Source organism: Arachis stenosperma, chromosome 5 (genome assembly GCF_014773155.1).
Source record: "Arachis stenosperma cultivar V10309 chromosome 5, arast.V10309.gnm1.PFL2, whole genome shotgun sequence".
Classification (NCBI taxonomy): Eukaryota; Viridiplantae; Streptophyta; class Magnoliopsida; order Fabales; family Fabaceae; genus Arachis; species Arachis stenosperma.
In genome coordinates, this window is record NC_080381.1 from 4,525,703 (window position 1) to 4,550,806 (window position 25,104).

The window sequence follows — 25,104 nt, forward strand, 5'->3', positions numbered from 1 at the left end:
TTGAGCTCGAACTCGAGGAGGATCAATCGATTAAGCTGGCTTTTTGGGCCGACGCAAGAAGCAGAGCCGCCTTTGAGTATTTTGGAGACGTCATTTCATTCGACACCACCTACAATACAAACAGGTAACAAACTGTCCCTGTTTATGATGCTAAATTAATTTATTTTTACGAATCCGCAGCAGAGGTGTATATTGGCTGTGTCATTGGGTGTATTCGAAGCATTTGTTAGGGTGTACCTAATGATTTTGCATTCTGGACCATGGTAATTCGTTTCAGGTATAATTTGGTCTGTGGTTCTTTTGTCGGGGTGAATCACCACGGTCAGTCAACACTTCTCGGATGCTCTTTGATGAAGAACGAAGAAATTGATTCATTCAAATGGTTATTTCAATGCTGGCTTCGTTGCATGGGAGGAAACGCTCCGAAAGGGTTTCTCACCGATCAGTGCGCATCAATGAAAAGGGCTTTAGAGGCCTGTATGCCAACAACAGTTCACCGCTGGTGTATTTGGCACATCATGAAGAAGATTCCAAGCAAATTAAACGGGTACAAGGGACATGCCGATATCGAACAACAAATGAGCCATGTTGTTTGGAACTCTCATAGCAAAGACTCATTCGATAGGAATTGGAACGATTTTCTGGTGAATTTTGGTCTTGCGGACAACAAGTGGCTTTCAGGTAATGTGTTTTTAAAATCTGCAGCAGATATGTAAATTGTACGATCTCTCGGGTGTATTTTACAGTGTGTGTTTGGGTGTATTATGCAGATCTGTACGAAGACCGTCACATATGGGTTCCTATCTATCTGGACCACCACTTCTGGGCAGGGATGAGAAGCACACAAAGGAGCGAGAGCATGCATTCATTTTTTAACAAGTACATCACCCGGAACAGCTCGCTCATTCAGTTCGTCAAACAGTACGATAATTGCCTCGGAAGCAGGGAGCAAGCAGAGAGAGAATCAGATGCTGTAGATTTTCATACGGTCATACCGTGTGCAACCAAATCCTCCATCGAAGCTCAGTTTCAAGATGCGTACACTCACGCAAAGTTTAGGGAAGTCCAAGCCCAATTCAGAGGAAAGGCGAATTGCATCACCAGATTAAAGAATTCCGCTCTAGGCTATTCAGTATACGAAGTCGGAGAACAAGTTTTCAGCTCAATATTCGACAAGTTCGGTTACGACTCAGTTGCAGCCGAGGTAAAATGCCAATGCTTATTATTCGAGTCGAGAGGGATACTGTGCCGTCACGCACTAAGCGTGTTAAGCTTCGAACAAGTAAGCCAAGTGTCCCCTAGATACATACTGGAACGATGGAGCAAGAAGGTAAAGAGGCAACACACACACATCAAGAGCAGCCACGACGAGCCACTAATGGAGCCAAGAAGCAAGAGGTTCGACCAATTGGTTTTTCGTTCGCAAAATATTTGCGAATTTGCATCCGAATCGGAGGAGCTGACTGCAATTCTGCACCGTGCGTACGATAACGTCATGGCCGAGATGGAAGCATTAAAAGCCAAAAGGAAGGGGACATCTTCTTTATCCCACGAAGACGCCAACTTGGAATCCGTTAACGAGCTTCAAAGCCCGCCAAGGATTCGAACAAGAGGACGTCCAAAAAACAGGCTAGGTTCAAAGCTCGAGAAACAGATTGCAAATGCCACAAAGAAGAAGAAGACGAAAGTTTTAAGTGAGGTAAATGTAATGTTCTTTAAATTTGTGGCGATTGAGTTTATTTTTCTAGTTAATAGTTTAGCTAATGCGGGAGTGTTATATTCAGATAAACCTGTTTGATGCTGCATCAGCGGCGCATTCAAATTGCAGCCAATATCAAGGACAAGTTATAAATTATCAGTTCAGAGTACCAGCAGCAGGGGATAACTCTTTGGGTGTATAGTTATGGGGAGTATGGGTGTAAAAGCTCTGTTTCTTTTGGGTGTATTTTTGTTAATTGACAATTTACATATAGACACATATATAGATACATATAGAACAAAAGCTGTAAAAATTCACAGGTTATGGGCGTATATTTCAGTTGATGTTTTTCTTCATATTTTAGTACATGTAATTCATTCATTTTCAATACAGCACAGACAGTTGGATGTATATTTTATTCAACCTCGGGTGTATTATTAGACTTGCATTGGGTGTAACAGTTTATAATTTACGTTTATATATGCCTTTATTTTTTCTTCATATTTTACCACCTGTAATACAGCTTTTGAATACATCACAGGCAGTTTACCATCACAGATATTTTAACTATCAGAAAAAATATACATCGAATAGAAGTTGTTGATAAATGGCAAATATTTACATCATTTGTTCAATTTACAAACTACCCAACAGTTGGATTACCCAATTTCTATATCAGCAGAATTAATCTGACAAAACGGACTCAATAATACAGAGCATGGCTTCGACAGCCTTATAGCACTACTCTCTCTAATTGCCCGATCTCTCTGTTTATTCATCTCACTGAATAGTATCCGGGAAGCATACTCCACTCTATAGTGGTCCACCTCCTCCTACAATTAAAAAGTATGTTATGTTTAAACAGAAATATTAATTCAGTAAAGTAATACAGAGTTATATAGTTCTAAAGACAGTTACCTGTGTCCAATTATCCCATTCATACTTCCCCTTTTTAATGTTTTCCAGTTCAATTAACTCAAGCCACTTCATTACGTAGATAGCGCAGTCATAGCTGAAAACGAAGAAAATAAATTACAAATCTCATTTAGGAAAGTTTAAGGTTCAGAGTCACAAATCTATACCTTGTTTTTTGGCCTGAAATTTTAACATATGATGCTTTAATTTCCTTCTCCTTCTCGCCTTTCTCGAGAGGTTTCCCGCCGGCATATGTTATCAATCTTGAAAATACATATCCCTTAAATACCAAAACAAATCAGTAATACACCCGAATGAATGGACAAGATACACCCAACTGAATATGGAATATACACCTAACTCAACCTTCAAAATAGACCTATCTATTAAAGTAAAGAAGGCAGAGGCAACTTACAGTGAATTTATTAATGTCCTTTCTCTCATCGCTTGGAGCTTTTTTGTGTAGCGGGTCAAGTATATGACATTTCCGCTTTCTTGTATTTATCAGCCATAACCACCAATGTCCCGAGTGGCAAACAGGAGCAAAAATCTGAAGGATTGCCAGATTTCAACAGTCTGTTATTTTATTTGGCATATAAGTAAATAAGCGTACTAACAAATTTACGAAACAAAAACTTACATATGGATGCGAACTTAATTTTTTTCTATCTATGAAGTGAATGAAACTCGGGTAGGCTTCCACCCTGAATTCTTTTTTCGTTTTCGGTGATATGAATTCCCCCCTTGGGTGATCTGAAAGTGCCATGCTCTGCAAGAATTGCAATACAAGAAATGAAAACATGAAAATACACAACTTACACCCAATCTAAGCTAAAAAATACACCCAAATCAATGCATAAAATACACCCAAAGTTCGTAAAAGTAACACTTACCACAATATCGGGGGGAGAGACAGTATATTTGTTCCTGAAACCTCTTTTCATTTTTCTGGTTTAGGATGAGGCAGATGGCAGATACAATCTAGAAATCAATTTTAAATTAATAAACATTGCAGTTGACTTTGGTGTAAAAACATTAATGTTAGTCTAAAATTACCTGAGATTCTATATCACTTTTTGCCCTGGAGGGATGCAAGGTGCGTTCTCATCAAAATGTATTCTCCTTGGCCAATCAGAGTGCATATCTCCTCATACTCGTCAGTATCGCCTTTTGCATCTTCCTTCAGTCTTGTCCCCCAGATGTAGTACTTTTGTTTCATATCATCCGGAATTTGATTTATTCCCCCAGGAGTTTCAAACTTTGCAGAACTTTCTCCCCCAGTCTCCCTCTGAATTTGTGGACTTTCGTCCTTTCCCTTTGCCGCACTGCTTGCTAATTTTTGGACCAAACTGTCTAAATGTTCTAGCATAGTTGCAGTTTCTGGAGATTTTTCCCTTTCTGTCTCCTGCGTTGACGCCCCCTCCTGGCTTGAATCTGTCAATCCGAGGTTGAATGATGGCATCCCCGGATCTGTTTTAGGAACATAGCTTGCTGTCCGTGCCATCATCAACAGGGCAGCAGCGTCCTCTGCGTCTGGATGACTGCGTCATTATGTATAAGAATAAGAGTAAGAATAAGAATATACGGATGATAAGCAAAGATTGATTTTAGTCTAATGAACTTACATTTTTGTTGGAGCTGGGGGAAGCTTGGGTGTTGTTTCTTGAAGTTGTTTGGGGGTTTCAGGAGTGCTGCACAGTTACACAAAATTAATCAGGAAGAATATACACCAAAACTGTTAGTAAATATACACCCAAATCCTATATAAATATACACCCAATACTATTTTCTTACGTTTCTAGCCCCTTCAATCTGTAGCATAGGGGTTGGTTCGAAATCTGCGTCAGTGGTGGTTGTTTGATGCCGGCACAAAAAACTGGATCGGGACTCTAAACAAGGGAGTGCTGCACAGTTACACAAAATTAATCAGGAAGAATATACACCAAAACTGTTAGTAAATATACACCCAAATCCTATATAAATATACACCCAATACTATTTTCTTACGTTTCTCTAGCCCCTTCAATCTGTAGCATAGGGGTTGGTTCGAAATCTGCGTCAGTGGTTGTTTGTTGTGATGCCGGCACAAAAAACTGGATCGGGACTCTAAACAAGAATAAAAATGAAAGGTTAACAACGTATTTGAAAATAATAAGGTTATAAGGTTGAAATATTCTTGGAAAACTCACACTGCAAGCGCTTCCGACGGCGTTTATTCCTAACAACCATCATATTCGAATCATCAGAGTCAACCTAAATACCCCAAAGAAGATCAAAAATACACCCGAACAATTCAAAAAGAAGACGGGCTTTGTTTTTTGAGAACTTACATACTTGCAGTTTTTGCTTTTTTTGCTGCCTTTTTTTTCTTGAATAAAATAATAAAGGGCTTTTTTTCTAAAAAAAATATATACAGAATTAGAAGTAGAAGTTATTAGAAGAACAAAAGTAACGGTTATTTGAAAGAGAAATTACATGCTCTGAGACGGCTGGTTTACACTACTCTGTTCTGTGCGTCCTTGAGAAAGGATCATCACTTCCCAATTCACAGCTGGTAGTCTAAACAGATTTTCATGTTATTCAAACAAATATACATCCAACTTAGTAACAAGATACACCCAACTTGATCAATAAAATACACCCAAATTGTTTCACAGAATACATCCAAATCCTGATAACAAGATTTTATTAAATAATAAAGCTTCTTACGTTTCAGAGGACACATAGCGACCTTCTGTCGATCGCAGGTCAGCTTGTTTCTCCCTGCGAAACAAGATACAATTATTAGCAAACAAAAGACACCAAAATCTCAAATACACAGCCCAGCAAGACATACCCCTCTGCAGCAGATTTATCAACGTTTTCCCTTAGCCATTCATCGAGTTCGTCACTTGATATTTCATATCTCTCACTACATTCATAAAATAAGACGTTAACAAAAAAATTACGATGATAGACCGTAGTATAGCTTACGAGGTACTGTACCCGTCAAAGTATTGATCTTCTTCAGGAGGTGAATCCTCCACAACAACTTTTTTCTTTTTTTGTTGTGTTCTGGGTGGAAAAAAAACAGTACCAATCAGAAATAAAAAATTAATTTTATCACAGAATTTTATCCAAAGAATTGCTTACTTTTTTGGAGTTGTTTTTGTTTCTTTCTTTTTCTTCTCCTTCTCCGCAGGCGATGATTCTTCGCTCCTATAAGTGAATAATAGACACTTCAGTTAATACACGAAATCTTTATAACGAAGCCAAAAGAAAGGAGTATTAATTTCAGAACATTACTCATCACTTAGTTCAGATTCAGATTCTGTATCAGAATCTGACTCGTCTTGCCTCTGCTTTCTTTTTCTTGAGTCCATTCTGGAAGGCAAACAATTGTCATTTAGAACATACTAAAAATACACCCAAATGGATTCACGAGATACACCCAACTAAATATATAATATACACCCAACGCAGCAAACGAAACACACCCTGCTTAATAAGATACATACACCCAACGTGGACAAATAAAATACACCCAAACCGAAAAAGAAATTACACCCAAGTATGGTACTTACTTTTCTCCCTTTTTGCCGGGGTATTTTCTTCCCGAATCCTCTGAGTCTTCTTGAGCCTCAGACTCAGAGGTAGAAGTGTCACTGTCAGTAGTTTCCGTCTCCGAAGACGATGTTGGGCTCGCCTTCCTTTTTTTTGTTTTTTTTTTATTTCTTGTTTTTTTTTCTTTTTTTTTTTCTTTTTTTCTCATTTTTTCTCTTGTCTCTGCCATCTTCACAATCCCCTGAAACATGAGATATTTTAGTTAGCACCATTCGGATAAATAAAATACACCAACTTATTATGATTACTCACCAAAATTTCCTCTCTTTCTGCATTCATTCTTTCCACCAACTGCTCCTTAGTCCAGTTGGCAATCCATGGCTTTTGTGGTCTTTCATCCCTGTTCTTGCCTTTGTTTTTTGAAAGATGAAAGTAGATTATCATCAGGGCGAAGAGGCAGCCATTGATTGCCTTCTTCTTCTTCTCTTGATAGTCTGTGATGCCGTTGACCATGAAGGTCAAACATGCCCCCAGTTTCTCTCGATATGCCGTCCATCTTAAAATTGGGGCCAGGTACACGGGCGATATTTTGTTTATCGTTGGCAAAGGAACGCCATCTGTATGTAGAGGATGAATATCCTCTTGAACATCAGGCGTTCCTCTTCGTTGCCAACGCCGATTTCCATCATTTCATCGGTAAGACTTTTGAGGGTCTTACCCTGGAATCTTCTATAAATTATTTTGTCATCATCAGAAAGTTTCTTATAGTCAACTTTCTCAGGAAATAGATCTCCTACAAAAGGAAGACAAGAAAGCATCCAAGTCGGTTCAAATACACCCAAGCATCAGGTTAATACACCCAAGCAACAACTTATATACACCTATAATTTTGAGCTAATTACCTGTTGCATTGATGCCAAGCGCATCACCTATTTTTTTTGGGGTTATTTGGAAAGAACATATCCTGTCTTCAGTCTGTTCTCCCTAAGTTTGAAGTTGTTTGCCAGCTCCCTTAAGAGTTGGTGATCCCCCCTCAGTGGTGGGATGTGCATCAACCCACCGAATCCAAGATCCCTCACAATCGCCTTCTTCTCCTCAGTCATGTTTCTGAACTTATCATTCAGGAGATGTGCACATTTAGGTCTTTAGTTTGGTTTCTTGCTGCCCATTTTCTCTGAAACTAAAAATACACCCAAAGATATCAGTAATATACACCCATATAATATGACTCAGATACACCCATTAATAACAATAAGATACACCCATTGATAACAGTAAGATACACCCATATATATGATTCAGATACACCCAAAGATATCAACAAGATACACCCATTGATAACAGTAAGATACACCCATATATATGAGTCAGATACACCCAAAGATATCAACAAGATACACCCATTGATTTACAGTGAGATACACCCATAGATATTATTCAGATACATCCATATAGATATCAGTCAGATATCACTCAACCATGCTCAATATCAAGCCACATTACAAGGTTAAGCAGTTTACACCCCGAATCTACGGAATAAACCCCCAAAAATCAACAAAAATAGCAGGAGAACTTAGAATAACAACGTAGAACGACGTAGAACTTAGAAGAATGACGTATAACTTAGAACAGTGTAACAAAGAAGCAAGAGTAATAGTAAACCCTAGAAGAACGACGTAGAAGAAAAGTAAAATATACAGTATTTTAATGGACTTACGTTGAGTATTGTTGGTTTGTTTTTTCTTCAGATTCTTCACAGAGAGTTTGATGGTGTTTTGATGCAGTTTTCGAACTACGATTTTTATATTTTGAACCTTGATTTTCGCTCGAAAATAGGAGGATTTCGTTGTTTTGAAAGCGCCTTGAGAAATGGAAGAAGTGGAAGAAGTGGAAGAGTCTGCCATACGTAACCGTTCGAATGTTGAGCGCGTGATTTTGACGCGCCATGTTATCTCTCTTCATGCGCGTGATTTTTGTTTGGGCTGGACCAACTTATATGCTTGTAGGCTTGTATGTATAGCAGGCCCGTTATTTTAAATATTCATCATTACCATAAAAATATTAGAAGAATCATGGAAAGAGAGAAAATCGGGACAGTAACTAGCTATCTTGAATAAGACATCCACTAAGAAAGAATGGAGGGTGGTCCACATCTCACTCCGTCTAATTCAAATAGTACGTAGTACGTTAATTAATAGCCTATTACCCTCAGACCTCAGTGATCAATTTGAAAAACAGTGAGACAAAAATATATTGGAATGAATTTGTTTGATATTGACATATATAGTAATTTCGAAATTAGAATTATGTACAAATACCAATATATATATATATATATATATATATATATATATATATATATATATAATACATCAATCTAACATAATAAAAAAATTAATTATAATGGTTTTTCTCTTTATTTTAAACATAGCTGGAGATCATTTTTTATATGTCTTTTAATCTAATTTTGGTATCTTGTTAGTTTAAAATTTTAAAAACACTATATATATATATATTCTGTTTCAGCCCGGCCCAGCTGGCGCATCGCCCTGATCCGAGCGGCCGACCCGACGAGAACGAGAGACCCGAACCGTGGGACTAACCCGATACCCCTCCAGCGAAGCACCTAACAGCTGGGGAAAAAGGAAATTTTTTCGAAGGCGGTCTGCTCTTGTGGGACTCGCCCTAGAATCTAGATACGAGGTATATAGGGGGAGGGCTCTACCCCTTCCCAAGGTACGTCATTATCTCTCTTTCTTACTACCATCTGTACGGATTTTTGACTTGAGCGTCGGAATCCTTTTTGTAGGTAGCTCCCCCTTTCACACCATTACTGCTCGTGAGGTCGCGAGGCCCAGTTTTCCACTCTCCAATACCACAACTCGGGAGATCCACCCGTTCGCTAACAACCAGGTCCAGATTCCCATCGTCTCACTCCTATCCACTCCATCCACCCGATCCGTTTAGTATCCGGCAACCGAACATTTGGCGCCGTCTGTAGGGACTGGTCTGAATGAATTTTCTATTAGGTCCTGTGGAAGGAGATGATGGAGACGAGCCACGTAGGGAGGAAGTGGTTCACCGAACCAGTAGGGTGCTCTCCTTGGCTTCCTCCCGTGAGCGCACGAGATCCCCCCCTCGACGAGGTGAGCTTCCCTCCCGCTCCCAGGAAAGGCATCCCTTTGGAGGGACGGTGAGCGACAGCGCTCGAATAATGAAGGAGTTGCGCCACAGGGTGCAGAACCTAGAGCGGGAGCTGGCGAGCAGGGAGCACTACCAGCCTTCCCCAGGCCAGCATCGGTCCCGGTCTCCTCTAAGGAGGGGAGAAACCAGAGGTAGAAGTCCCCGAAGAGATCGCTCTAGACGCACACCGACCCCCCAGTCCGACCCAGAAAGCCAGGGGAAAAGTAGAGAGGTGTCGAGGAGACGGCAAGACCCTATAATCTATATCCGTCCTCGAGCGAGACATATCGAGGAGGAAAATCGAGAGGATAGCAGAGAAAGACCAAGGAGGCGACAACACCCTGTGATCATGGGGGCGACCCCTTTCCACACCTCCATTCTCGAGGTCCGGCTACCGAAGCATTTCGATAAGCCAACGGAAATGATATATGACGGCACCCAGGACACTCAAGAACATCTAACAACCTTTGAGAGCAGGATGAATCTGGAAGGTGTGGGTGATGAAGTGAGATGTCGCGCCTTTCCCGTAACCTTAGCGAGGCCTGCAATCCGCTGGTTCAACGCTCTCCCCCAAGGCTCCGTGACAACTTTTGCGGACATAACTCGCGCTTTCTTGGCTTAGTTTACCACGCGTATTGCTAAAGCTAAGCACCCGATCAACTTGTTAGGGGTGACGCAGAGAAGCGGGAAACCGACCAGGAAGTATCTGGATAGGTTCAATGATGAATGCCTGGAGATTGACGGTCTGGCCGACTCGGTGGCCAGCTTGTGCTTGACAAACGGGCTGCTGAACGAAGATTTCAGGAAACACCTTACCACCAAGCACATGTGGACGATGCAAGAAATCTAAAATGTGGCTATAGAGTACATCAACAATGAGGAGGTTAGCCAAGTCGTGGCAGCCAACAAGCGCCAGCCCTTCTATCACCCAGCTCGTCAGCCCGGTAACAGGGAAAGGCCCAAGGACGGAGGGCCAGCTAAAACGGGATCTGCCTTTCTCGCAATTGCGGCAGCCCAGAGAAGAGTGTGGTACACCCATTTGGCCTGGGAGGCAAGGTCCCCACCATCAAAGAACTCCTCTGTCCCCGGGAGAAGCTGCGCATCTGATTCGGTTGGGTTTCATGAAAAATAGATTAAGTGAAAAATAATGGTTAAGATGAGAGATTTGGGGTAAGTAAACTTGTGAGGAAAAACACTTCTGTTAATGGAAAATAAGCAATACAAGAACTAATGATGAGAAATAGAGGTGGAGAACAAGTGTTGAGACCTCCACTAATGTCATAAGAGGATGAATGAGCTTTGTTTAAAGTGGACAGGGGTTGATTAATGGTTGTTGAGTGTTTTCATGGAACACCAGAACGCCAGTTTTTACTCGTGAAGGTGGCGAATGAAATGAAGAACAATGAAAGGAAATTTGGGTAGAAGAAAAGATGGATTTTTTTAGCTTCTTAGCTTCAGAAGTCAGAAAGGTCTAGAAGAAGGTGAAGGTGAAAGTGAAAAGTAGCGAAAGTGAAGGTGAAAGTCTGGTTGCAGGTCTGTGAAGAAGAAGTTCATGATTTGAAGAGATGGCTTGAGGTCATTTTATAGTGTAAAACTATGATGAAGAGGAAGTCTATTGTCCAATAATTTTTAATCTGATATTTGGTTTACTACTCTTTCCAAAATATCTTTAGGTATTCGTGTCACCTCAAGTCGTGTCAACTGAAAAGGTAGGAAGTTGATTCCCGCACGTTAAACTAAAGCTCCTAACATGTGACATTAGTGAAGGGACATCTAGTTTGGTTTTCTTTTAACTAGATGACACCTTTACACTCCAAATCCAACCAACCCACTTCCACCAATATAGTTCCCACTGAAGAGAAATTCAACTTCTCAAGGTATTCTTTTGGGTTCCATCCTTTTAGCCCAATACCTTTAGGAGGAACTTAACTCTTTTTTGACCATGTTTGTAGGTCATTATAAAAATTAATTATGTAAAAAAAAGGTTTATATTTTTAGTACACAATCAGCGTCAATAAAGTAGCCGGCGTCGAAATTCTTCTCCATAACAGTCAGCACTCCCTCTGGGGAAGATGTCGGCTTCCTCTTCCGAAGGTTGTCGACGATGGCAACTTCCGGACCCCCTCCCTCCCCCGAGGCCTCTTCCGTTGGGGGAACTGGACTGGCACTCGTCCTAGCGACTTCCCCTCGAGGGGGGGGGGGGAGGAATGGAGCTCAGGACTAGATGCTGCTGCGAGATCTACAGGAGGAGTGGAAGAGCTATCTTCATCATCTCCGAGGAGGAACTTCGACATTAGATCATCAAGACGAACTTGGTTGGCAGCCATGGATACTGCAAAGTCAAAAACAAAATAAAAACACATTAAATTTGTGATAAAATGAAGACGAACAAGAGAGGATAAGGGCCACGATGACCCGATGACTCACAAATATAAGCTTTGCCCATTTCAGATCCCCATTAAGAGGTGGGGATTGACGTGATTCTTTCCGAACACGGCCAACAACACGTCGGCAATATTTTTGTTCTCGAGAGACAACCCTTTGTATGTCACTTTTATGAAGGCATTAGCCCCTGCCCCGAAACTCCAGTAGGTTGGGATGCGGGTTCCCCCTCCAGAATCATCCAGAAAGGATGCCGACCTTCAGTGGGACGAACCTTGAAGTATTTATCTTTAAAACCGTGGTAGGAATTCTCAAACAGGCTAAATATCCTCCGGCCTTAGGCTGACCGGAAAGACATGAAGCCTTTTTTGGCTCTCCCCTCCTTATAAGGGTTTGTTGAGACAAAGAGAAATAAGAAACCTCCACAAAGGCCGGTAACTCTAAGTACTCCAAACCATCTCAAAGCAGTGGATAGAAGCCCAACTGTTCGGAAGCAGTTGAGATGGCGCTACGTCACATCGGTTTAGCAGTGCCATTTGAAAAGGGGAGAAGGGAATACGAATCCCCAAGTTGGTAAACATTGCTTTGTACATCTAGATCCAATAGGCGATCCGTGGAGTGTTTAGGTTTAGATGGCATATCCGTTCCCGGTCAGTGGGAACAAACACCTCATAGTTAGCTTCCTCGGGACCTCCCCCACAGAGGTAGTCGGCTTGACGGAACTCCGTGAGTTCCTCTAAGGTCATCTGATTGGGGTGTCCTTCACATCCGAAGTCACCCAAGCATATCGGTCAACAGGTGCTCTTGCAACAGGAACCCTCGCGATGGGACGTTGGGCCATACCTACAGTAGGGGCACCACTCAGAGTCAGTCTAAGAGGTCAGAAAACCGGTACTAACACCAGAAACTACAGTTTGCCTATCTAGTATCTACAGTTAAGCAAAGGCTAAATCTATAGTCAAAATGAAGCCTAAAAACCAAAAACCTAAAATGGTTACCCCCTCTAATGTCTACCTAACATTGTCACTATTCAAGCATGCAATCCAACAAATGCACAATACACGCACAAAACCAAACATAGAAAAAGCGGCATAACTGTAGGGTAAAACTAAAAGAGTAGAGAAGGAAGAAGCAACTTACGAGAATGATGGTGATGATTGAAAGGAGTTGGAAAACTTCAGGGGGATTTGGACGAAACGGGCGATTCACAGCAAAGAACTTCAGAGAGTGCGAAGGAGAAATGGAAATGAGTGGTTATGATTTGGGAAACTGAAACGTAAAGATGAGAAACTGAGTAGTAACTAATGCCTAGAAGCGCGAAAGACAGGGGCAAGATGGACATTTTGCGCAGGGTTCAAATCACCCATTAAGAGTATTAAATGCTTGGCGCGAAGAACGAGGCGACAAAAGGCATTCCCTCAAAGCGACGAGACACACTTGCGCGTAGAGAGCGCGTCCCTACCACGAATGGCGGCAGCCGACTGAGCGACATTGCGACCAAAGACGATTGAGAACGTGCCAACTACGATGCTCACGACCCTAGCCGGCACGTTAGGGACACTGTTCCGGCCCGGCCCAGTTGGCGCATCGCCCTGATCCGAGAGGCCGACCCGGCGAGAACGAGTGACCCGAATCGGGGGACTAACTGGATACCTCTCTAGCGCAGCACCTGATAGTTGAGGGAAAAGGAAACTTCCTGGAATACGGGTCAAGGTATATAGGGGGAGGGTCCTACCCCTCCCCGATGTACGTCACTATCTCTCTCTCTTACTGCCATCTGTACGGATTTCTGACTTGAGCGTCGGAGCCCTTTTTGTAGGCGGCTCCCCCCTTCACACCATTACTGCTCGTGAGGTCGCGAGGCCCAGCCTTCCACTTTCCAGTACGACAACCCGGGAGATCTTCAATTGAATAAACATGATTGAATGGCTATAAAAGTTAAATTACATTTTAACGAATAAAAATTAAATTCGTGTTTTAAAACATTTATTCAACTATATTTATTTATCTAATAATGTTCATTACCTTAATTATACTCAATTGAGAAGTCTATTTGTTACGATATTCATGGCATAAAATATTTTTTTTTACCTAAGACAAATACTATAACCAAAACTATTTAAGATTAAGATAAAAAAATACCGTATAACTTTTAAATAAAGGATATTATTAAATATTCGTTCTTATACCGTAATAAAAATTATTTTTAATGCCAAATTTTTAGTGTAAATAATATAATATTTATTGTATAACTTATATTTTTACGACAATTATATATTTACTATTATTATTATTATTATATGATATAATAGTAATTACATATTTTTTTGCTGCCATTACAAAAGTCTTGCAGCTAAAATATTTTAGTAACAAATAAAAGTATATAATAACTAATATTTAATTAACAATAAATATATAAATAATTATTTTTATTATCATTAAAAATAAAATAAATTGTCGCTAAAGATGACTTTTTTTAGTAATGTCATCTCAACCAATTTTAAAGTAAAAAACACACTAATACTTCACTTAGAAAATTAAATTTGAGTTTGGTAATTAACCAAGCGACGACTAGTTTCACAAGTATATTATCATTATATATTATTTTTTATTGAGTTAACTTATTTATTTTTTTTATTTTCACTACTTATATAAAATTTAATAAAATAATTATTGTTACATGTTGAGTTTAACAAAATATTTTTTTAACCTAATCCTCAAAATAATTTATTTATAATTTACCATGGAAACAAAATAGTATAATAATAAAATAAATATATATTTATATATACTTTTTTAATTCAAGATGCAAGTGTCCCTCCTCTTTAATTATTATAACCTAGATTGGTCCCTGATTACTGTGGATACAGCCATACAGGTCTCCGAGAAAATGACATAATAAATTCTAAACAAGTGTCGTTGGCTCAACAATATAAATATCAAATATATCCTATTATGTATAATTATAGGAAACAAGGTAGTTCTTTTGTTGTAAAGAAAATAGATTATAACATATCAAAGAAAACGATGTAACATTGATTCACAATACTTCTTGCCTCTCCGCATGTTCTATATATATTCATATTATTCTGTTTTCCAAATGCCATCTCATGATTTTTCTCCCCCTCTGATCTCGACATATTAACGACCACAAGTAGCAATCAATAATATTGAGAAAAAAAAATTAAAATGATCTTCATAATTAAATTTTAAGAAATAATAATTAGAGCAATTCTGACATTTTCTCTTTAATGTTATCTTATTTTTAATTGTCAAATTGACATTTCTTTGTTGGTATTATCTGTTGCTGCAAGAATTGATAGTGATATATGGTGAGCCCAAAAGTAATAACAAGTGGACATATGATGAGGCACATATTTTGTCAAAGTGATACATGCTCATTACTTATTAATATTGAAAATAATTTAATTATAAACTACTTTTTTAATTAATATCACCTAATTTTTTGAAATTTTTTATTTTAAATTATAAATTAATTTTTTTAGTTTTAAATCTAATACTCAAATCTTAATACTAAATCCTAAATCTTCCAAAAATAAAATTATAAAAATAATTTTATAATAAAAAATAAATTAACTAATTTGATAAATTAAAAAGGTTATTTTTTAACTTATTCTATTAAAAATCATACTCTAAAATTACATGCTTGTGTCTTAGTAAAAATCACTGTTTATTGATGATATAAATAAAGCTGTTTAATTGACGAAATAGTACTTTTTAGGCAGCTGGTTATTAAATTATTATCTTAAAGAGAAATGTTAACAGATTAATATTTTTAGTAAAATACAACAAATTAATTTATATTAATTTTAATTTTAAAAAATTAATCAACAAATATCTTCTTTTTTTTAATTTAAGAGATCATAGATAGGAAAACCGATAATAATATAAATAAGTAAACAAATTAAAAGTTAATTAATTAAGGTTTTTAATTTACTTTTTAGGTAAAAAGAGTATTACTTGTTGGGAAGTCCCTGTTATGGTTATGTATGAGAGATGCAGTTGGCCCACGCGCGTGTCACGTGTGATTTGACTACTCACACAATCTGCTTCAAAGTATCAAGCATCCATACACATTGGTAAACAGTGAGTGAGGGACATGTTTCAACTAATTAATTTAATTTTCTATGTGCAATCCTTTCTCTTATAATGTATTGTCATTTGTGATCATAAATGTACAAGGGCCAACAATCTTAATACCCAATGATATAAAAATACTCAAATATTTTAACAAAATTACGTAATTTTATTAACCTAATTTAATATGAAATAAATGCTAAATAAAATCAATATTATTTTAATCTTTAAAATTTATAATTAAAATCTAAATGGTCTCTAATACAATAATTTATAAATGACATAAATACTTCTTTGTCACCATTAATATACCACTGTTTTTTTTTCTTTGGTCACCAATCACCACTACCAACAATACTACATTTGAAAATTTTCAAATTTAACAATCCACACTTCAAATAATTCAAATTCAACAACAACGAATAATTTCTCCTTCAAATTTAACAACAATAACAAAAGATAGAGAAAATTTAATTTCAGACATCATTGAACTATAATTTAAAATTAAAAACTTAAACTTTAGAAAATTAAGAACTTAAACTTTAGAAAATTAAGATAGAGAATATCTTAATTTAAAATTTTTGAACCCTAACTTCAGAAAATTAAGAACTTAAACTTTAGCTTACCTGTGATGACAATAATATTTAATATTTATTCCTATCTTAAATTAAGTTATAATTTTTATAATAAAAAATAATAATATGTTATCTATACTATAAACAATACTGGTATTATTTTATAAGCATTATAAAATAATACTTAATATAATATATTTAACACTCATTATAATTAAAGTATACTTATATACGAAGATAATTTTTAAAATATAGATATTTATTTAAAAAATAATAATATTATTTTTATTTTGATAATGTCGTTCCTTATATAATTTTTTTGCATTGTGTTTTGTATGAATTTACAGAAAAAGTTGACATTATAACGCAAATTATATAATAATTTTGAATTATTATTTATATATAAAGACATTTTGAAGGAATATTCGTCTTGTATTAAATTAATGATTAATAGTTTTTGATCCAATGAGAAAGACTTGAGATGATAATGTTGGTAGTGAAGTACTTGACGAATTAAATTAAACAAAGAAATGAGAAGAAATAGAGCATATAATGCAAATAAGGAAAGCATATCCGAGATATAAAGTTGAGATGAATAGTAATGTATGATAATGTGATTCATTATTGTATCTCTATATTAAAATCAGTCAAAACAAAAATCAGTCAAAATAAAATTAGTTATTAGTCTAAAATATATGTTAAAAATAAATTAAATTATATATATATATATATATATATATATATATATATATATATACAAATATATTAAAGTGAAAATTTAAGTGCAGTCGATTTTATGTGAAGTTGATACTTGTGAATTATTAAATGGTTTGATAATTTGACTAAATTTTTATCTAACAACTCTCAACTATCAACTTCTTATAAAATTGACTATTTCTAAATTTTTATTATATATTAATAACTGATTTTAGTGTACAAATATCATTTTTGTAACCCTACTACTTCTATTAAACCCTTGAGTTTGAAGCTGAAAACCCTGCTGAATCTGAAGCACCATGGAAGAGGTGTGGAAGGACATCAACCTCGCTTCTTTGAACGACCACAGCACCAGACCCTCTTCTTCTTCCTCCTCCTCCTCCTCCGCCGCCGCCTTCATCTTCCAAGACTTCCTCGCCCGTCCCTTCACCATTAACACCACCACCAACTCCGATCCTCCACCCTCGCCCTCTCCATCCCCCTCTCCCTTATCTCCTGCACCGCCGCAATCCCTCACTGCTCTCAGCCTCGGTTCTCATCATCGCCCTATTAACCGCAACCACCATCACCATCCTCATCATAATCCCTTCGGCCATCACCCTCATCCTGCTGCACCATCACCTCCCTCCACTACCAAGCTTCCTTACTCTTCTTCACCATTATTTGACACCCTTCCTTCCTCTTCTTCTCTCCCCTGCTTCGCCACAGCTAACAGGTTTCCTGAAACCTCCTCTGATCCCGCCCCTACCCTCGACCGCCGCAACAAGCGCATGATTAAGAATCGTGAATCTGCTGCTCGATCACGCGCTAGAAAACAGGAAAAGATTCCATCTTTCTTCTTCTTCCTCCACGTGCATACTGTTTCAACACTAGTGTTCTTTTCTTTTACTTTTTGTTTCAAGTCTCATTTTTTTTTGCTGTTTATTATTTCAGGCATATACGAGCGAGTTGCAGCTTAAAGTGGATCACTTGCTGGAAGAGAATGCAAGACTCAAGAGGCAGCAACAAAAGGCATGCATCTTCATTTATATACATAATAAATACACACATTTTAGTAACTAGTGATTTTGTTTGTTTATGTTTTGCTTTAACGGTGATAATGTGATGATGATACAACTATCTCTTTTTTGTTTTAGTAATAATATAGTTGTGTATGACTTTCTAAAAGAAGTGTTTTTACCAAATTGACGTTGCAAAATGTGTATGTGATTGTTGCAGCTATGTGAGGCAGCAGTGTTGAATCATCAGCAAAAGAAGAAGAGTGCCCTGTACCGAACATTTACAGCACCATTTTGAGTATCTATCTAGCTAGATTCTTAGTTAGTGTGCCATTAATGCTGCAATGAAATTCATGAAAAAAGAAAGCAGCTTCATCACTCACTCCTTTTACCCCTTACTCTAAGTGAGTGTATGTATGTATGATAATGATGATGATGATGTAAGAATGCATCGCTCTTATGTTTATTTCTGCAATATTGGTGGCTGTAACTCTTTAATTTCCACGTTCAAAATCTCTTCTAACCATGAGATTTGTTCAAGCCAAAAGAAAATTGAATTAAATCAATATATGTAATATAAGGAATTTAATCTCTTCTACAAGCAACTTTCATGGCCTTCTGCCCTTCTTGACTTCTTGTTCTGTTTTTGGCATTTTTCACTTGGGTTTGGCGTTTTGCATTTTTGTCCAAGTTGCACCACGTTTTATATATGCTGTATGTGTACATTAGTTTTATATATTTTTTATTTTTAGTATTAAAAATAATTAATAAGAAAAAATTTGTGTTTTGTCCAACTAATTATATTTATTTCCATGTGTGTGTTAAAAACATTTTTTACATATTTGATAAATATAAAAAAAATAATGTTAGGTAATCAATAACTTTCTTGAATAACATGAACAACTACCAATCAAATCAAAACACATTACATCTTTAAATTATCCACCTAAATCTTAATATTAGAATAATTATCTGCATACTTAGTAAAATGAACATCTAATATATCCATTGTTCACATTATTTAGTATTTTCATTGTCTACTTATACTTTTTCATAAAAATATTAATGTGATGCACATTTTGATTGTTTCTTTCACAAGTATATAGCAGAGACACTATAAATCTATAAGTCTATAAGGAAGAGTAGTGTAACCTGCAGGGTAGTTATCTTAACTATATGACATTAATGTAAGGATAGTCATATGGGGTTATTTTAATACCACCATATCTTGCCCAACTTTGGATTTTCCGAATGGACACTAATGACGATCAATGTGTTATCTTATCCACGTTTGTTAATTAATTGATGGCAACAACTTGCCAATAGAATAGCATAAAATAAATAAGATGGTTGTGTTTTTATTAGAATGATAGTAGTACTACTATGTTTTGGCAAACAAGCTTAGCTTTTCCCTATCTCACTCACTTTTTATCTCTTTAATATTAGTGTGTAGTGTAATGTCCTTTACATAAAAGTCCATGGCTTTGCCAGTTTTCCATAATGATGTGATTTCTCATTTTTGTCACTAGCTACGTCCATGTGATATTTGACTCGTTTCGTTTAATTTGATATTTATGGGGCTTTGTTAATTTGATATTTGATGCTATGATTATTATTATTTATTATCTAATATCACTTTAATAGGCCCAACAACTAACGTCCAACTTGGGTGGATTGCAATTACTCATCTGAAATAATGGCATGTTTGAATGACTAAAACCTTAGAACGATCTCTCAGATTAATAACTAATAAGTGACATGTGAACGAATATAGTTATAATACCTAGTACAAATTAATACATGATTAAATAGTATTGTGATACATGGCACAATTATCTACGTTAGCATGTCATATGTTATTGGTTAATACATCATCATATTATTATACGTGGACAAATTATGAAATAATATGTGTCACTAATAGTCCACATCATCAACTTATGTTATCATGTCCTTAACAGAAAATATAGAAAACAGTTCAAGAACTAATGTGATATACTTTTGTCAATTTTAAAGACATAATTAGTGTAATTGAAATTTTAAGGATAATTTTAGTGTACAACACGAATTTTAGGGACCATTTTAAAATTTTAGTCATGTTTAAATTCATTTTTTTTGTAATTATTTGTTAATGAAAAGAATAAAATAACACACAAACACCCATTTGATAATGGAAAGTGGTTTATAATTGTTAAATTTTACAATTAAATAGAGTGAACTACTTAGAGTTCCTATAAATATGCATTAACAACTAATTAAATGTATCCGTTTTATACTACTAGATGATTTGACTTATGAGATGTAATTGTGTAACAGTTTTAATTTATGTATTTTTAAAATTTAAATTAACATATATTTATATTTTTATATATTTATTTATAATTTTATATATTATTTTATTATAATTTAATTATTTCAATTAAACTGGTTGAATATCTAAATGAATAAATCAATAACTAAAATGAACATGAGCAATTTGATTTTTAGAAACTTGGTGTAACTTTGTTAATATGTTAATAAACATAACACAGTATATATTACGATGAACTTGATTTTTTATTTAAAAAAAAAGAATGACGAGATTTTCATTTAATGGATAGCTTTAAAAATCCATTGAAAAATAAAAATAATTTTATCAGAGATCATTGATGTGAAGGCAAACGTAGACAATTAACCACTCTAGATGTGGAGTCTGAGGTGGTTAACTATTGGAGGATACTACAAGAATTCTCACACAATTTAGGACTATATAGTTCACATCTTAATTTTAAATATGTATAAAATTATAAAAACAAAAATATTAAAAGAACAAATCAAACCAATACTTAACTTTTCTTCTATCTTTCAGCCTGGTTGATTCTCCTTTTTATTAAAAAAGAAAACAAAGTAAAATTATCTATACCTAAAAAAATATATATGACAGAAGAAGTTAGTTATATCATATCAAGTCATGTAATATTATGGATGTGTAAAATCGTACTTGAGTAAATAAAAAAATATAAAATAAAAGAACAAGGAAACACTTTGAAAGAAAAAAAAAACAATAATGAGAGATTAATAATAAAGAAATAAAAAATATCTTTGTCCATAATAATTAGTGTTCGGTATTTAGATATATAATTTAATTTATGTTATCAGAGAAAGAAAAGTAATTTAAGAGAATTTAACTAGTTGACTAGATGAATTTTTTGTAAGGATAAAAAATTTGACTAGCTAATCAGTTATTGTACTCAAAAGGATGAAATTTAATTTCTTAATCTTACCACTTTAAGTTGATTAGTAATTTTTTTAAATAAATATTTTAATTATTTTATTTATTGAAAAAGATATTTTAATGTCTTTAGGTCTCGTTACATAATTTGTTTATCATATAAACAAAATTAGTACACATATATTTTATTACACTGTAAATAAAATAAGATATAATTTGATTTGACTTTATCTTATTTACAAATGAAATATATAAAATATTTTAAAAAAATTAAGCATATTACTAGATAAATTTATAATTATTGAAATATATGTATTATTATAAAAAAATTACGATTAAAAATAATATTTAAAATATTGATTTAAATTAAATATGTTTATATTTTTTATATTTTAAACTTTTTTTTTAATTTAAATAGCTCATCCTTAATTCCAATACGTTTGTTTAATAAACAGTACTCAAAATCTTTAAAAGAAATTAAAATCATATTCTATAAATTTTTTATTAATAACAGAATATAATATTCAAAATTTTTAAAATATAATATATAATACAATATAGTTAATAGGAGGACCGTAATATAGTACTCTCATCAACTATATTAATTATATATTATATTTTAAAAATTTTAAAATATTATATTTTATTATTGATAAATTTGTTTTTGAAGTATTATTTAAATTGTAACTCTTCCTCCCTCACAAGTAAATTGATGTGGGCTATTATTAGATCCATCTGTAAATGAATAAATTAAATTTTCTTTTACATAAATTAAAATAAGATTCATGTGTAATTAAACTAAAGTCAGATATTCATATAGACTTTTCAACTCTTTGCAGTTTTAAAACAGAATAACGCTATTTTTTATCTGTTATTCTAGTTAGGTTGAGTACGTTATGTGGAATCTTTGAATTTGACTTTGATTGTTCTATACGAATCTTTAATAAAATGAAAAATGAATATAGAATTTAGATTTTACTTTTACTATCTGATTCTATTCACGACTGAATTTCAATCTTAATTAAAATGAAAGACAGATGTAAACTTTAAAAGAAGAATAATGAAAGAGACAATTACAGAGACAAAGAAAATAATTATTAATCAATAACTTGACTTACAAAATAAATTTTTTTATAAAAATATTTATACACCAGACATATTAGAAAATGAGTCTAAGATATTTCTAATTGATTAAGTAGCACTACTATTAGATTGATTTGTAAAATTTCATTAAAAAATTATAGATATATTTTTTAAATAAATATATTATAACTTGGATTGAAAACTTAATTATTTAATTATTCTATTTTCTTAAACACCTTAACAAATAGTCTTATAAATTTATTGAGTTAGAATATTCTAAATGTAGTGCTAAGCATTGAAGAATATTATTGGTAATGTAATTCATTTCATTTAGAGTACAACAGCTGAATAGCTAAATGTAAATTACCACACAACAATCAACCCTATTAGTATATAGAAAATCATAAAATACCCAAGACTAATAAGTATTAAGTAAGAAGGAATTATTTAAGCTGTTATGTTCTATGCATGATACTTTATAGCATAGAATACTATCATCTTTTTGTTGGGTTAATTTTGCTATATATACTTGCACATGATGCTATATTCTCCCAATCTTTTTTTTACATGACAAAAAAAAAACATTCCGCCAATATTATAACCAAACATAATCTTTTACATTCCTTTTAGGTAATTTATGCATTATATTAATCACATTAAATATAAAGCATAGTATAAATAAAATATCACGGCCAATCGTACCATCAATTCCGTTGTCGTCCAGCGGTTAGGATGTCTGGCTTTCACCCAGGAGACCCGGGTTCGATTCCCGGCAACGGAATTATTTATTTTTGTTTTTGGGTTTTTAATTTTTAAGTGGAAGCCCGGTATGGCATGATTTTCTTTTTTGGGTTTTTAATTTTTAAGTGGAAGCCCGGTATGTCATGATTTTCTTGTCAAGCAGACATTCATTCACCTATGTATTGAGCGACGACCCAATGATAGTAATATACTAATATTGGTTATCTATTGGCCTTCAGAAGGGCAGATATACTCATTATAAGCCGACATAATCTTACTTTGACGGAAAAAAAAAAGAAAGAAAAGAAAAAGAATAATCTAAAAATTTGAGACCATATTAAAAATAAATAATCAAAAACCGTCGTGCATTGGTCTAAAAATAAAATGACCAAGAATTAAACAGTTGCCTCTGGAAAATGATGTCTCATCTTATGAAATGATATATGATACCTAACCTACTAGGCTCCTTTTTTTTTTCTCACTCAAGAACCATGGCTACCACTATATATCTTTCACTTTACCTATTTGTTTAGACTTGTCTTTATCTTTCCAAGCACTGCAACCCATTATTGAATATTGACCATCCAACCATCTACTAGAGGACGAATAAGTTCTTGCAAAGACCATAAAGTATGGATTTAGAAAACTTGAAAAAAAAAAGGCCCCTACACTCAATTATCCGAATCATAGATACTAAATCGCAATTAGATATTCTGGGGATATTAATTTATGAACATGTCATATTGGATATTCAATTATGTTATCCATATTGTATAATTCTTTATCAAATATTAGGAGAGAACAATGGTAAACAGTAAACACTGAACAAATTAGTGTACGTGAAAGGAACAATAAGGTGTATTATTTTTGCCTTTGGCCAGTTTAGAGCCTTTGTAAACTTGCTCATCTAATTTGCAGCCGAATTAATAACATTGGTCATTTTTCACCTTTCTTAGAATCAGGATCATAAGCCTTGCAGCAACAGAAAAAAAAAAAAAAAGCATAAAAATGGTAAAAGCAAAGCAAGGGCTATGCTTTATATAGACACTTGCACAGATTCCTTATGGTGAAAATTTTTACTATTTTAGCACAGAAACTACATACCAGCTATATGGAAAGAAGAAAACCATATCAACATCTCTTCGGTGAACATTTCGGGGCGGTGGTGCGACTTCTCCTCGCCGCCACCTCCCATCGAAAACCGGCAGAGGGGGCAGGTTTTGTGGCGACCTTTGAGCCATCTATTCACACAAATCTTGTGGAACTTGTGCAGGCAAGGAAGGACTCGAATTTCGTCTTCGTCCTTTAACCTCGACAAGCATACACAGCACCAAACAGCCTCACCATTATTCTCCATCATGAGTTCATTTGATGAAGATGCTGCTGCAGAGTCAGATGATAGCAAATAACATAAAGAGACATTGCTTGGTCCCTTTGTTAGACCAATTAAATTGAACACAATTGAAACCAAGTTGTTGAGATTATTCATCTCTGGTTTATCATTGTTGGGTATGCCTTTTTGTTAGATCCTTAATAAGAAGTAAGAACTAGAGTTGCAAATAACGGGTCACGTTATCATAAATAATAATTTTTCCTATATAGTCTGTAGTTAGTTGTTTTGCTTGTTTTGAAAGGGTGGTTAGCTAAGAGGGTGTGTTACACCAACACAAGAGTGTTACACTCGACCTAGATATTCAGATAGATACCTCATTGGATTGCTTTTAGGGTGAATAATACCATAAACTACAGGATCTCTAACTATTTTGTAGTACTAGTGTTATGTGGTTGATTATAATTTTTAGCATTTTATTTGAGTTTATATTAGGTTTTGCACTGTTTTCCAATTTCATCCAATTATATATTTATGTTCGTGTGACTTTAAGTTAGTAATTTTTTACTGATTTCACGATACCATGCATACAAATTAACATCAGTTCTTTTTTCATTCCTCATTGCTTT

General features: G+C 34.9%; 1 protein-coding gene and 1 non-coding gene across 2 annotated transcripts; both read left to right on the forward strand.

Annotated features, from left to right (window-relative positions):
* The first annotated feature begins 17,411 nt into the window (after positions 1-17,411).
* LOC130980303 (protein FD) lies at positions 17,412-18,408 on the forward strand. The gene is made up of 3 exons (XM_057903994.1): positions 17,412-17,927; positions 18,043-18,123; positions 18,331-18,408. The coding sequence occupies exons 1-3, from the start codon at positions 17,412-17,414 to the stop codon at positions 18,406-18,408; spliced, it is 675 nt and encodes a 224-aa protein (XP_057759977.1).
* Positions 18,409-23,113: 4,705 nt separating this feature from the next.
* TRNAE-UUC (transfer RNA glutamic acid (anticodon UUC)) lies at positions 23,114-23,185 on the forward strand. Its single transcript has one exon. It is a non-coding gene; the product is annotated as a tRNA-Glu (tRNA).
* Positions 23,186-25,104: the final 1,919 nt, after the last annotated feature.